We start from the raw sequence: 14,979 nt of genomic DNA, 5'->3' as shown, positions 1-14,979 counted from the left end.
TCCACATGTATAATATATAAATATATTTTTAAATTACATGTCTTGTGGTCAGAGTATTTACAATTTATGTCTAGATAGTTCTTTTATTTATTTATGATATGGACACAGTTTAAAACTGTGAAATGTAAAAATGAGAACTTGAACGACTGTTACTGTTTAATCTTCTTGATGTCTTTTCTGAAGCTTTGCTTTAATGCAATTTACTTTTTAAATAAAACATTTGAAGCACACTGGAAATAACAGAGATAATAAATACCAGTGTACCCACCATTCTCCCTTATTTGCTTCAGATGATGTTTTTAAAATAAAATATTATAGATATGGTTGAATATCTTTCAGAATATGTTTCTCCCTAACCCCACTGCCTTTCTTCTCTCCTCAGAGGCATCTATCAACTATACCAAAATTGGTATATAACATTGTCGTGAATCGTTTCATGCCTGTATGCATATGTTCATAAACTATAAAATACTGCCTAGCATATTTTAACTTTATATATATATATATATACACATACACACATATGCTATCATAGTATATATATCCTTCTGAAACTTGCTTTTATTTTGCTCAGTATTTTGTTTTTGAGATTTATGCATGTTGATACTTGTGACTTTGTTCATTTGTTTTAACTGCTGAAAATAGAATTTCATTGTATGCATACTTTATTTATTCATTCTTAGGAGAGTTTTGGTTATTTCCAATTTTCCCTATTACAAATGATTTTGAAATGAGCAACCTTTTAACTCCTTGTGAAAGAAGTTCTTTAGGGTATATTCCTGGGAGTGGAAGTGCTGAATGTTACCAAATTGCTCTTCTAAATGGTTGTACCAATTTACATTCTCACCAACAGTATAGGAGTTTCCTGTTGCCTGCATCTTACCAACATTTGATATTGTCAGACTTTAAAAAATATTTGCCTGTCTGTGGGTGTGAAATGTTTACTATGTTACTGTAATTTGCATTTCATGACTCCTAATGAGGTTGAGTATCTTTTCATAAATTTATCAGCCTTGCAGCTTTCCTCTTCTATACAGTGACTTTTTGAATACTTTACCTATTTTTCCTTTGGGTGGCTTCTTTTCACTGATTCTATTTCTTTTAAAATGCTCATTGTTTTGTTAAATGTATTGCTCAGTCTGTAGCTTGCCTTTTCACTTCGGTCGAAGAGAGGATTTTTTGTTTTTGTGTTGTTGTTGTTGTTGTTATGTGCCATCGAGTCGGACCGGACTCATAGCGACCCCTCCCTCCTTGGGTTTCTGAGGCAGGATCACTACGGAAGTAGATTGCCCAACCTTCCTTCCGAGGAGTGGCTGGTGGGTTTGAACTGCCAGCCTTCTGGTTAGCAGTCAACTGCCTTAGGCATTATGGTACCAGAGCTCCTGTTTTTTGTGTTACTGTGGTCAAATGATCAGTCTTTCCCTTTATGGTCCATGCCTTTTTAAATTTTAATTAAGAAACTCTTCCCTAATTGGTGGTCATAAAGATCATCTTCTATAGTTCCACAAATTTTTAAAAATTTACATGTAACATTAGCTTTTTAATCTGCTCCCGTATGTGTGTGGTATGAAATAAGGATATAATTTTTTTTTCTCCCACATGAATAACCAATTGCCCCAACATTATTTGTTGCAAATTCCACCTTTTTTCCTTCTGATTGTAATGCCATCTCTGTCTTATGTCAAGGTTTCATTTCTGTGTGGTTATGTTCTGAGCTTGCTGATCTGTTCCACTGGTCATTTCATCTATAAGTCAAAGCCATAGTGTCTAAGTTCAAGTTATAATAAACTCTAAATAGTGAGAGGGTCTTCCTCCCTCTAACCTGTTGTGTCCTATTCAGGATATCTTGGCTACTCTTGGCCCTTTAGTCTTGCATGTGGAAAATTATGTTGGGATTTTGATTTGTATTATGTTTATTGTATAATTTGGAAAGAATTGAAATCATTTAGATAGTAACTTTTCCTATCTATAAATATCATATATTGTTTGTTTATTTACATCTTTTTTAAAAATGTCTTTCAATAACATTTTTTAAATTTCTGCTTAAAGGTCTTGCTTTTAAATTTTCACAATCTAGTGTAATGTTTTTTTCAGGTGTTTAATGGACAACTCTTTAAAAATGAGTGTAAGACTCCTATTTGTAGTTGGTAAGAACTGCTTATGTGCATGTGTGATTTTAATCATTAGTAAGTATTTAATTTTATTGTTTGACTTTTCTGCATATGTTAAAAGAACATTATGACTTTCATACTTTAGCTTGTTAATGCAACAAACATCTTTTATAGATTTTCTAATATTAAATTATCCTCACATTTGTTTGAGAGAACAAACCCCAACTTGGTCAGTTTTTAGAAACTACATTGCTGATTTGGTTTGTTGAACTTAGGATTTTTACATTAACATTTATTAGAGACATTGACTTATAATCTATATTTTTTGTACTGCCCTTGTATGCTTTTGATACCAAGATTCACTTGTCTCAAAATGACTAGGGCAGCATTTCCTCTTTTTCTGTTTTCTAGAATGATTTGTGTAAGATTGGGATTACATGTTCTTTGGGTGTTTGATAGAACTCATTGGTTTTTTTTTTTTTTGGTGGGCAGAGGCAAAGGGAGGGTATATTTTAAATTTTAGTGGCTATAGGTCTATTCAGGCTTTCTATTTCATCTTAAATCAACTGCAATAAATTATAATTTTCAGGATTTTTTTTGTTGTTAAGTTCAAATAATTGCAACAAGTGTTTCATACTGTTCTCTGATTTTGAAAAATCTTATTGTATCTATAATTACATTCAATTTCTCACTCTAATATTGTTTATTGTTCCTTTTAAATTTTTAAAATCAATTTTGCCAAAGGTTCTTATGTTAAAAATCTTTGCAGCACATTTTCATTGTCATTTATTTCTAATAAGATTTCTTATTAACAGATATATTATTTAGAAGTGCATTTAAAATTTTCAAATATATTTTTTCAGTAACTTTTATTAGTGATTTATAATTTAATTACATTTTGACCAGAGAACATAATCTGCTGATATTAATTCTATTATATTTGTTGAGATTTATTTTGTGGCTTTACACATGATCAGTTTTTATAGATGATGTATATTTGAAAGAATGTGTATTTTCTAATTGCAGGGTGCAAAGTTCTATATGCATCTATTAGATTAAGGTTGCATTATGTCATTCATATCTTCTCTATCTTAACTACTATTTTGTTCAATCAGTTACTCAGAGAGCTTTGTTAATTTCCCATTGATGGTCAGGTTATAAATTTTTCAACTTTTGCCTTAATTTTGGGTTTGTTATTAGGTACATAATATTTCAAATTATTATGTGTTCACAGTGAATTGTTCCTATCATATTTTTTGTGATACTATTTTAAAAATCTTTTTACTTTACAGTTTATTTTGCCTGTTGATAATGTAGTTACACCAGCTTTCTTTTGGTTGGTTTTTGCATATTTTTTTTCTATCCTTTTATTTTAAATCTTTCATTGCCTTTATGCTTTAGATATATATCAATTGAAAATTGTTTGTCTTTTTCAAGTCTTTCAGACATGAGTAAAATACAGTTTCTTTTGAAGCTTTAATTTCTGATACTTTTAGATTTTTTTTTTTTTGTACCTAAGCTTTAATTTCTGATACTGTTAGTGTTTTCTTTTTTTGTACCTGATCTTTAGATCAGTGTAATTTAATATGAATCTGTTTGCTGTTTTTCTATTTTCAATAAACTTTTACTACTAATAATTTTTTAAAAAATCACACAAACCCAACATACACATGGGAAAAAAATGTACTCAATTTTTCAGTCCAAAAGAATATGATACTGCTGTATTCTGCCAGTTCATTTTCTGGTATTCGAGGAAGGATCTTAATTTTCAGTTTTTTTTTTTTTTTTAAAGCCTGAAGTTGTTGTAACTGTAAGGAGAAGCAAAAGCAGGAAGTTAGATTTGCTTCTTGATGCTAGTTTTACTAACTTCATTGAGAATATTTTCTTTTTGGTAAATTAGGAAGCCTAGTTTCAATTCTGTCTTTTAACATGAATTAGACAATTTCCTAGGTTGCCCTTTCTGAGAAGTAGAACTGATTGTCATGCCTTTATAAGATTTGGCTGCAATGGCAACTCCTCAGGTGTTCTTAGAGTCAGGAAGGTCTAGTAAAGACTTCCTTTGACTTTTTGGGAGAGTCGGAAACCATCTTACCTATTAGAAGATTTGTCTGTGAGTATTGCACCTCTTGGACATACCTTTCCAGGGATTTCATATGAACTTGGCTTCCTCTTTCCCTGTACTGAAACCACTGTTCATTGGATTCTGATAAATAAGAGTAACAAGTTCTTAACTCGGCAGCAGGAATCCCACCACAGTATAATAGTTTTGCACGTTACCTTTTGAGACTTATCTTTGTGTCCTTATTGGTTCATCCTGTATTTAGGTACTATGTAAAGTACATATAAATAAAATATAAAAAGTAAAGATAGAACCTACAACAGTGGACTCAATCATACCTACTATTGTGAGGATGCCGCAGCACTGTTAAACATAAGGTCGCTCTGAGTTGGCTCCTACTCGATTGGCAACTACCAATAACAAACATGAAATCAGATGGACTCCAAAGCTTTTTCAATCCAAAGATTCTCTGATTCTTAATACTTCCTTTTTTCTAAAGTTTACAATCTAAACTCAAGTGACAGCTATAGAGTCATTTTTAAGTTGTGTCCAAGTCAGTCCTTTCACTCAGAGGGGAGTGTTATCAGGAAGTGATGATTCCATTCCACTGACTGTGCCAAATGGAAGCTTTGTGAATAGATATTTCATCTGGTGATTTATCTCTCCATCTGTGATTCAGAAAGGACAGAAAGAAATGAGCAGTTCTCGTCAGTAGATGCTTGCAAATTTGTGTCAAAAGATTGTGTTCCATGTATGTACTATATGTAGATAGTTAACTTTTAAAATTTATATCAAAGTTATACAATGCTAACATTACTTAATTTTGACTTGATGATTCACAGGGCACTTCAGCATATTTAAGCCTTGGGTCATCATCAGGTATATAAAAGCACTGGTCAAGACTGGCTGACTGCTGACAGGCTGCTACGTACCAAAGCAAAAAACAAAAAAACCCAGGCCCACTGCCATCAAGTTGATTCTGACTCATAATGACCCCCATTGGGTTTCCAAGGCTGTAAATCTTCATGGAAATAGATTGCCTCATCTTTCTCCTATGGAGCAGCTGGTGGGTTTGAATTACCAAACTTTTGGTTAGCAGTCAAATGCCTTACCCACTACACCACCAGAGCTCCTTAGGCTTCTGTGCACATCTGTTCTTATTAGGCATATGAAAAAGTGGCCTGTGGTCTGTGGGCTGGGAGATACTTTGTAGTCCAGTCACTAGCATCAAAAGTTACCTAATCCCAGGGCACCTACAAATTTAAACTTCATGGCATCATTAAACCAAACCCACTGCCATCAAGTTGACTCCTAGTGAACCTATAGGACAGAGTGGAACTGTCCCACATGGTTTCCGTAAATCTTCATGGAAGCAGACTGCCTCATCTTTCTCCCATGGAGCAGCTGGTGGGTTCAAACTACCAACCCTTTGGTTAGCAGCCCAATGCTTTAGCCACAGTGCCACCAGAGTACCTGGGGTCTACATAAGGCTTTCTTTTGCCCTGGTTACTGGTGGTTTAAGAAGCCCTGGTAGCACAGTGGTTCAGCTCTTTGCTGCTAACCGAAAGGCCCACCAGCTTGAACCCACCAGCTGCTGTGTAAGAGAAAGATGTGGCAGTCTGCTCCTGTAAAGAATTACAGTGTTGGAAATCCTGTGGGGCAGTAACTATGAGTCGGAATTGACTTGCTGACAACAGGTACTGTTGCAGCAAGACTGGGAGGTTCCAGGTATGGAAAGTGAATCTGAAGTTTCCTGGGGAATCTTCTTCCGATTGGCTTGGAGAAACAGAATGGTTTAGTGAAAAACAACATTTAATTAGGAGTAAGGAGGTCTGGTTTATAGTTTCCAAACTATCAGAGTAAAGAGCACTAGATGTTCTAACAAGCAACTCTAGAACTTCAGTGGCTTACACAATAAAGGCTTATTTCTCATACATGTCACAGTTGACTTAGGTGTTCAGTGGGCTGCCTTCACAGGTGATTGAAAGATCTCATCTCTTTTTATCTTGTGATGCTGTCCTCTTCTAGCAATTTCTTGCAGTCTTCTGCTGGACTGTCTGCGTTTAGCTGGTTGATGAATGAAGACAGTGCATAGAGGATCATATGGGATCTTTTAAAACCAGACTGAGGACTGGATAGATAACTTCTGTTCACATTTCAGTGGTCAGACCCAACACATGATCCCAACCTAATTGCAAAGGAGGCTAGGAAATGTAATCTGTTTTAGGAAGAAAAATGGAACTGGTGAGCATCTAGCCAGTCTGCCAGAGCCCTAACTTGCTCTTTAAACTTGGAGTTATTTCCTCTCTGATCCTATTTCTATCTTTGTAAAGTGAGGAAGATAGACTAACTGCTCTCTAGGGGACTTTCCAAGTCTGACCATCTAAGGTCAGACTTGATTCTAGCAAAACCCTGGCAAGGCTCTTTTTTTTTCTTTTTAATTGTGATTTGGGTGAAAATTTACAGAGCAAAGTGACTTTCCATACAGCAGTTCACATACACTTTGTCTCATGACATTGACTACAATTTACGTCAATGCAATAGCTCGCCTCCCACTTCCTCCCAGTAGTTACCTCTTCCCTGTGTCTATCCCTCCATGCACTCCTGCCCCCTGAGCTGTCTTCCTGTGCATAAGGAGCCCTTCTTTCTCCCATGATTGATCTCTCCAAGGAGTGTATCTACCTCAGGTAAATGTTCAACTCATATGCCTGTCTTTTGTTTGGCTGGGAGCCACAGGTGTGGGTTCAATTCCAGACCTGAAGGGCAGCTAGGGGCCATAGTCTCAGTGATCCCACCAGGCTCTATCGGACCAGCAAACCTGGTCCCCCCCCCCTTTTTTTCCAAATGATATTGAGTTTTGTTCCACATTGTTCTCCTTCTCTATCCAGGATCTCCTACAGAGATCTTCCTCTGAGTGGTTGACAGTGGTAGTCGAGTACCATTTAGTTCTGGTCTCATAGTTGGATAGGCTATGGATTGCATGGTGTACCAGTCGCTAGGACTATTTCTGTGAATCTTTGGTTTTCTTTATTCTTCTTTGCTCTTGATGAGGAGAGACCCATCATTGCATCTAGATGGCTCCTTGCAAACTTTTAAGATCCCAGTTGCTACTTGCCAAAATAGGAGGTGGAACAATGTTTTCTGACAAGGCTCTTGAAGCACACTGCTTAATGATGGTTTTCTTCCAGCCCAAGAGGGGAATAACAAGGATTAGTGTTACCCCAAGGATTCTGTAGCCTAAACCTATAGCCCCTCAGAAGTCTATTCACTTTCTGAAGTTTCTGAGAGTCAAGATGACTACCCAGGGTGTGGAATCACCCTAGGTCATGGTGCCAGCACCTCCTCTCTGGATATTAATGTGGCCATGACCCTTCCCCCAAATCTCCTTCTGATTCTCATACTGTGACAAGCAATGACTCTTTGGGCTCCTCCCTAAGATGCTTGAGCACCAGTAGAGAGAGGCCAAAGTCATGTACAGCCGCAGGCCCCAGAGAGTGTGCAAAATGGCTTCACAAAGGCTATGCTGTTTCCGAGTGACTATATTCTTCTTTTCTGCATTTCAATGATTTGTAATTTATCTGCTTCCTTATTTAGTATCTCATTCCCCATTGGATTTTAGATTCCACAAACTCAGAGATCGTGTCTGTCTGATTTACTACTGCATCCCCAGAGCTTATTCATAAAATAAGTATTTTTTGAATGAGTGAATATTACTTTTAAAATATTTTTATTTAGTGTAAATTTAGGGCAATAGAATTTCTTGGGGAAAATGTTTTAGAAATACACATATTCACCTACTGAATATCTTTATCTTATTTAAATCTACTCTGTGCATACTAGAGGTTTCAGAATAATGAACAAGAGGTCAGTAACAGATTATCCCTCATGGCCTATCCTAACCTTAGCCTCGAGGGTTAAAACTGAGGGTACCAGTATTAGTTCTCCAAGCCAATGAGGAGGTGACAGCGTTCCATTCTTTACATTATTGTAGTAGAGTGTGTACCAAACTGCATCTTAGATGGGATAGTGGCCAATTTCAGAGGACAAGCAGGCTTTTCTAAACCAGTGAGTGGACATCTCTTTTAATCCCTGGAGTATAGGAATTAGTTTTCTTTATGTATGTAGCAAATAGAGAAAAATTGGATGGGCTGAAGCTCTTCTTGCCCCTGAAGAAAAGATGTGATTGAGTTCTTCTTAGCTTATGCGTTCAGTTTCACTGTGATCATTATCTCTCTGAGAAGTCTGGCTTCCCTAGCTCACCATCCCACCTTGCAAATTAAAAACAGTTTGGAAGATAAATATGCAGCAAAAAAAGAGAGCAAAGAGAGCAAAGATATCAGGTAATAGATGCCAATAGCCTAGTGCAGAGTAGGCATTCAATAAATGGCCCCAACATAATTATTATTTTTATCATTATTAACATCTTCTAATGTTAGTAACTGGGAGCTCTGGTGGTGCAGTGCCTAAGGCATGTGACTACTAACCAGAAGGCTGGCGGTTCAAATCCACCAGCCACTCCTTGGAAGGAAGGTTGGGCAATCTACTTCCGTAGTGATACAGCCTCAGAAAACCAAGGAGGGGTCGCTATGAGTCGGATACATTTTCTCATTTAGCTCTCTCATTTCTTTAACTTCTTATGAAGTATCTATCATTATTATTACCATTTTTTAGGTGAGTAAACTGAGGCACAAAAAGGTTAAATATTTTTCCAAGGTCTCACAGTTATAAGTGACACAGCTGGACTTGATCCCAGGCAGTCTGCCCCTTAAGGCTGATCTCAAATTATTTGTAGCTTTCTTTGGGGCCAGCTCATGTCATTGGTTGATTTCATTTCTCAATTAGATCATGACAAATTTTTATTCTGGAAACACTGATAATTTTACTATTAAATCATATCTATTCAAGTAAGAGCAATCTGTTCCAGTATATGTCTTCTCTCAAACAATTCATGAAGATGTTTATGAGACTAGCCAAGTATGTAGATGGCAACAACCTATGGACCGTCTCTCCCAAGCCAAGGACCATTCCATTGTCCAATGCCCTTTAATATCATTGCTCAAGTTGTTTCCATCTGCCTATGTCCCTGAATAAATACAATTGTATGAGACATCAGACCCAGCAATTTACTGAGGTCCAGAGGAAAAGCTGTACTCTTTTTGTTCACTAATTTATTAACTCTAAAATCCTAAAATTCTAAATTCTGAAATGCAAATATGTTTTCTGGCAGCATTTGAGAAGTAGGGTTATGCATTCCATCTTTGATTGGAGGTGGAGGCTTCTCACATATGTTGATAATTCTCTTTTTTATTGCTGTGGAACTCGCTGAGCACCAACTTCCAGATTTATTTTAAAATTTCCGTATGTAATGTTTTCTATATACAGAGAATATATCTAATGTAATTGTAAGTTGTGAGTATAACAATAAAATTGAACAATTATCCCAGCCCAAGTTTAAAACTACATTTTTATCAGTATCATTGACTTTATCTGAATCCAAGGGACTAAAGGAGATGTTCCCAGCCTCATCCATTCCCTTCCATGTCATTCTTTATTACTTCTTTTATTTATTTATTTGTTTATTTTGTGTGTGTGTATAAAACTAGAAAGACCTGAAACATTTTGTGACTTACAAAAAAAGTCAGTTCTAAGTCTCTCCACATTGAAATAATAAGCATGATCTCCACAGCATACTATCCACCCCTAAAACCTTGTTTCCCATATGCTTAAATATAGACTACAATTATTACTTCTCTATTTAGAGATTATTGTGGTTTCAGTTTTCATTGTGTCCTTGTGGGTTTTTCTGTTTTGGTTGCCATTATAAATGTCTCTTTAATTCCCCCATGTGGTCATTTTCTTAAATACCTTGTTTAGCACATCTTCAGTGGAGCGTGGTTTGACTGCAGCATCTTCCAGCCTCAGGGATAGTCTTTTTTCCATCCAAGTATAGAAAACATTCGCTGACAATTTAGGCTCTGTGAACTGTGGGGGAAAGTAAGAGAACATACATCTCTTAAATGCCTGCTGTGTGTCAACTGTTTTGCCAATATTTCTCCAATTCATTGTTCCTGTTAGGTGATTGATATTATGCCTATATTATAGACAAGAAAACTCAAAACTCAGAGAAGTAATTACTCAATGTCACACAAGTAGTAAGTGGTTGATTCAAGATTTGACTCTATGTCTTCTGGGGGTGTGATGGATGGGGAGGCAGTTCAGCCTTTTGAGAGTCAGATCTCATTCCTATATATCTGGTTCCAGCTCCCCAACCCTACTGTGAGGCTTAGTGAAGTAATACTTTGAATTTCAGAGGTTAGATAGTGTAGTTATCAGAGGCATAGTTCATATGCCTCTGATGATTGCCTCTGATGGTCAGGCAACAAGTCAACATCTAGTTCTGGATCATTACTGTTTGCACAGATACAGACCAGCAAAGCTGAACACTTCTAATTTGGAACTGATCTCAAATCTCAGGGCACCCGTATTCTCACATATTTTCGTTTCCCGTATCTGCTCACACAGACTCTGATTTGTGGACTTGTCTCCTATTCCTCCAGGTTTTCTCACCAAAACAATAGAACTTTGGACTGTTGGGAGAACACACCAGAAAGAAACAACATTCCTAGAACACAAATAATAAATAATGAGCTCATAAATTAAAAAATTTTTAATAGATTTTAAGAATAGAACATAACTTTTTATCAATAAATATAAAAGTGTGCTATTTCATCAGAGAGTTCCAAAGTACGGTCAATAACGAAATGACTTTTAAACACAGAAGGATGGTTGCAGCATTGGGGGCATTTTCACAAGAGATAATCCTTTTGTATAATATAAGTGGCACTCGTCAGTGCCATTCCTGACTATTTTTTTTTGGTCAAAGGATCTGGATGTCTGAAAGTGATGTTTCTTCTCCAGCTTATCTCTTTGTCTCTGGTATTAGGTTGATTTCCTTCAATAACCTGTAGTCACGGCAATGAGAGACAGTGTGTGTGTGTAAGTGTTCTGAGAGTGGTTTGCAGATTTACTCCCACTGAGTTGATAAACTTCCTCCTTCTTAACGGTTTTCTAGACTCCAATCCTAATCATTGCCTTCTTTCCAAATTCTCCACATATGTTGCTCAGGAAGCTCAAGAAGCTGTAACCCACAGAGGTTGGTGCTCATCAACTGTTGATTCAACCTGTAGAAAACTGGACAAGACACAGCCAACCCTTCCAGGAGTCCATAGCAATTTCAAAGTGAAGAAATTGAACTCAATTTGTATTGTGTAAATTGTACCCAGAACAGTCTCAGGAAGTATCATAGCTTCCTGATTGCAAACTCAGATAAAGTCTAAGGCCACAGCTGCTAAGGACAAAAGCCACCAACTCAAGAAATGAAGACAAACAAGATGGAAAGGCTGCAGTAATGTGAAAGTCCCATTAGGTACATCAGGGTCCAAAAGAGGATTTAGATGAAGGACTTGGTTTTGTATCTCAAGCAAACCAAGATCCCCCAGGATTTTGGAAGTGGTCGAGAAAGAGGGAAATCTAGGAGCTCTGCTGCTAATGTTATAAAATCAGTTTTTGCACGATCTTCTGGTCATTTCCCTGAGGAGCATTTTTAATCTGATGAAGAACTATATCAGGAATATGAGCTTGGTGACTGTTCTCTGGCTAAGGTGACGGAAACCCATGGCTGGGACACTAAAGTAGAAAGCCTTGCCACCTAAAATCTCTTGTCTGCTCAACATGCTTTTAGTGCCTGCTGTTAAATATAAAAGCCATTTGGTTCTTTCAATATTAAGAAAAAAGACTGAAGCTTGAAAAGAAGATCAACTAGTTGCAAAGAGGGGAGTTCATATTTCTTTGCTGACTAGTTGTGTGACTTTGGACAATGTAATCCCAATTGCTTTATCTGTTAAATGGAAAAATAATGCCTACATATAGGGTTATTGTGAGAATCGAAGATAATATATGCAAAATACTTGGACCAGAGTAGCATTGTCCTAGTTATCTAGTGCTGCTATAGTAAAAATACCACAGCTGGGTGGATTTAACATGAAAAATTTATGTTTCCACAATTTAGGAGGCTGGAAGTCTGAATTCAGGGTGCAGGCTCCAGCAGAAAGCTTTCTCTCTCTGCTTTGGGAGAAGGTCCTTGTTGACACCTTGGCTCCTCGGTGATGTTCTGTGGCATGGGGTCTGTCATCTCCTATCTCTGCTTGCTCCTCTATCCTAATCTGCTCTTTTACATCCCAAAGGATATTGGTTTAAAACACACCCTACACTGATACGGCCTCTTTCACCTATCAAAGAAAACCCTTTCCCAAATGGGGTTATAACCACAGGTATAGTGATTAGGATTTACAACACATGGGTTTTTTGTTTTGTTTTGTTTTTCAGATTTACAACCTTTGTTTTGGGGAGACAAAATTTAGTTCCTAAGATCTTTAAACAATAGTCATTATTCCTATTTTTTGTTAACCTGTGGCTCTGAAATGTGTATTTTTGCACTCGATTTGAAATGTAACAGGCTGAAAGCTTCCATTTCTCCCTGTATTGTGGATTAGATATCCCGAACAACCCTCTGGATTAAAGCAAATAAAATTCTGGATGAAATATTTAAAAATAATTGTAAATATAACTACTATCTGTCACCAAAGTAAGGAATTTGTTCTAAAAACAATGAAAATAGAAAATCTATGAAGGAAGTAAGTGCCAAGCTAGCTATTGCACTGAGGGTTTTTGCACTCGGGAGAGTTCTTCCCCCTAGAAAGCTGCATGAAGCAGGGCATGGAGTGAGGAGGTACAGCCTGGGCCGGACCAACTGAGACGGAGAACCTATTAGGCAATCCACCATTATGCCCTCAGTGTAAGGGTGAATAAGAAGCCACACCGGGCAAAAGGTGGTAACAAAGAGATGCCTAGCTTTCTGCATGGAGGAGTAGAAATTCCCCTGAGAATTTATAAACCTAGTTGGCCCTCACATGTGTCTTCTGTGAGAATTCACTCAATTTTATATGGAGAAGTTTAAGTTAAAATTTTAATTTAACTGTAGTCCCAGATTGGTAGAACCCTAGGCAATTGATTTACAAATGCAAACTTCCCTCAAGAAATTTAACTTCAATCTAGACTTCAAAGAATTCCCACAGGTTGAGTTCCTAGGAAAATGGGCAATTTACATTAAAAAAAGAAAAATTACAAAGCAGATAGAAACAAGACACCATTAGTGAGAACCATCATAAATAAATTGTGCAAAATCAGGCCCACAGAGATTTCAGATATAGGAATTATCAGGAAAAGAAATATCTGTGTTTAACATATTTAGATTGTTAAAGTGTTAATCAAATCACAGCAGGCCATAAGCAAAGGCCAACTTATCTGTTAAGATATATAGATCTTTCAAACAATAAACAGAAAGCTCAAAGCACAAAACAGAGTACTCTAACTGGTCCAATGGACAGTAGAAATGGAGGATTAATGTGTGTATCAAAACTGAATGAGAGTATATTAAGGAAGCAAGTTAAAGACCCACATAATATCATTTATAACACACAAAATAAGCCCAAAACAAAACTAAAGGCTGCCAGGCAACCACCATATGATAGACCAAGATCTCTGAGACAAGAGACCATAGTTTAGGGAAAAAAGAAAAAGAAAACATTACTCAATCATAATTTTAGTTATTTGTTTTTACTTTAACCAGTTATAGCATGTAAATAATTTACTCATAGGTACATATTCCAATGAATGTAAAGGGCATGTTGAAAGATCCTTACTCACAATAAATCGACACTTGTAAAAATTATATAAAAAGCATCTATTCATCGTGCTTCTTTGGATTTTCGCCTGTGTATAGCCATGGTGCTTGCAGCCAATTTCCCATTCATTTTTCTGATATGTCACAATGAAAAAAACATCTTTTTTGCTGCAGAACGCTTTGGTGAAAATAAGCAGGATCTTCGTCAGCGAATTCCTTGTTGGGTCTCCAGGGGACCTGGACCGCTTGTTGGCTACCACAGAGAATCCATTGTATTCCACTTCTCGCACTCCATGTCTCCTTCAGATATTTTCCAACCAAGGTGAGCACTATTTTTTTTTTAAATACATTTTATTGAAATATAATTTATGTACAGTGAAATACACAAAACTAAAGGGACATGGGTCAATGCATTTTAATTTCCCAAGGTAAGCACTGTTGAAGTACAAATTTTGTTGCCTTTCTGCACAATAGGAGATGTTATTGTGACATATTTTTGTTGACTGGTCTTCACCATTTGCCTGATTTTTTTTTTTCTTTTATTGTGGTGAAAACTTACACAAGACATTCAGAGACATAACAACTTCCACATTTATAGCTCAAGGACATTGATGACATTTTTTCATGTTGTACCACCATTATCACTACCCTTTTCCAAAATATTCCACTACAATTAGCATAAACTCAATCTCCTGCAAATGTAAGTTTCCTGTTTCCCCTCCCTCCTGTCCCCTGGTAATCACTAATCATCTTTGGTGTGTGTGTGTGTGTGTATATATATATATATACTTTTTTTTTCAACCTAAGAATTTTCTCTCCTATCTCTGGTAACCAACAAAGAAAGTTTCCTTCTATGTATAAACCTTTCCTTGACTTTTTTACAACAGTGGACTAATACAATATTTGTCCTTCTGTGTGACTTACTTCACTCATAATGTCCTCCAAGTTCATTCAGTTTTCGTGGTGTTTTGGAGATTCTACATTATTCTTTAGGGTTGCATAGTATTCCATTGTGTGTATATACCACAATGTGATTATCCATGCCTTGGTTGATGGGCATGCAGGCT

General features: G+C 36.6%; 1 protein-coding gene across 1 annotated transcript in view; it reads left to right on the top strand.

The window, feature by feature from the left end:
• Positions 1–14,238, top strand: part of GFI1 (growth factor independent 1 transcriptional repressor) — a 25,935-nt gene extending 11,697 nt beyond the window's left edge. The window contains exon 7 of the mRNA XM_042780302.1: positions 14,087–14,238. Coding sequence (XP_042636236.1) covers positions 14,087–14,238 — 152 coding nt within the window. The remainder of the gene's footprint in view (positions 1–14,086) is intronic.
• Positions 14,239–14,979: the final 741 nt, after the last annotated feature.

This window comes from Orycteropus afer, unplaced genomic scaffold, assembly GCF_000298275.1.
Source record: "Orycteropus afer afer isolate SDZICR_OR568_19922 unplaced genomic scaffold, OryAfe1.0 scaffold00033, whole genome shotgun sequence".
Taxonomy (NCBI): domain Eukaryota; kingdom Metazoa; phylum Chordata; class Mammalia; order Tubulidentata; family Orycteropodidae; genus Orycteropus; species Orycteropus afer.
The sequence above is the reverse complement of the archived record's forward strand: the minus strand, read 5'-3'. Positions and strand labels throughout refer to the sequence as shown.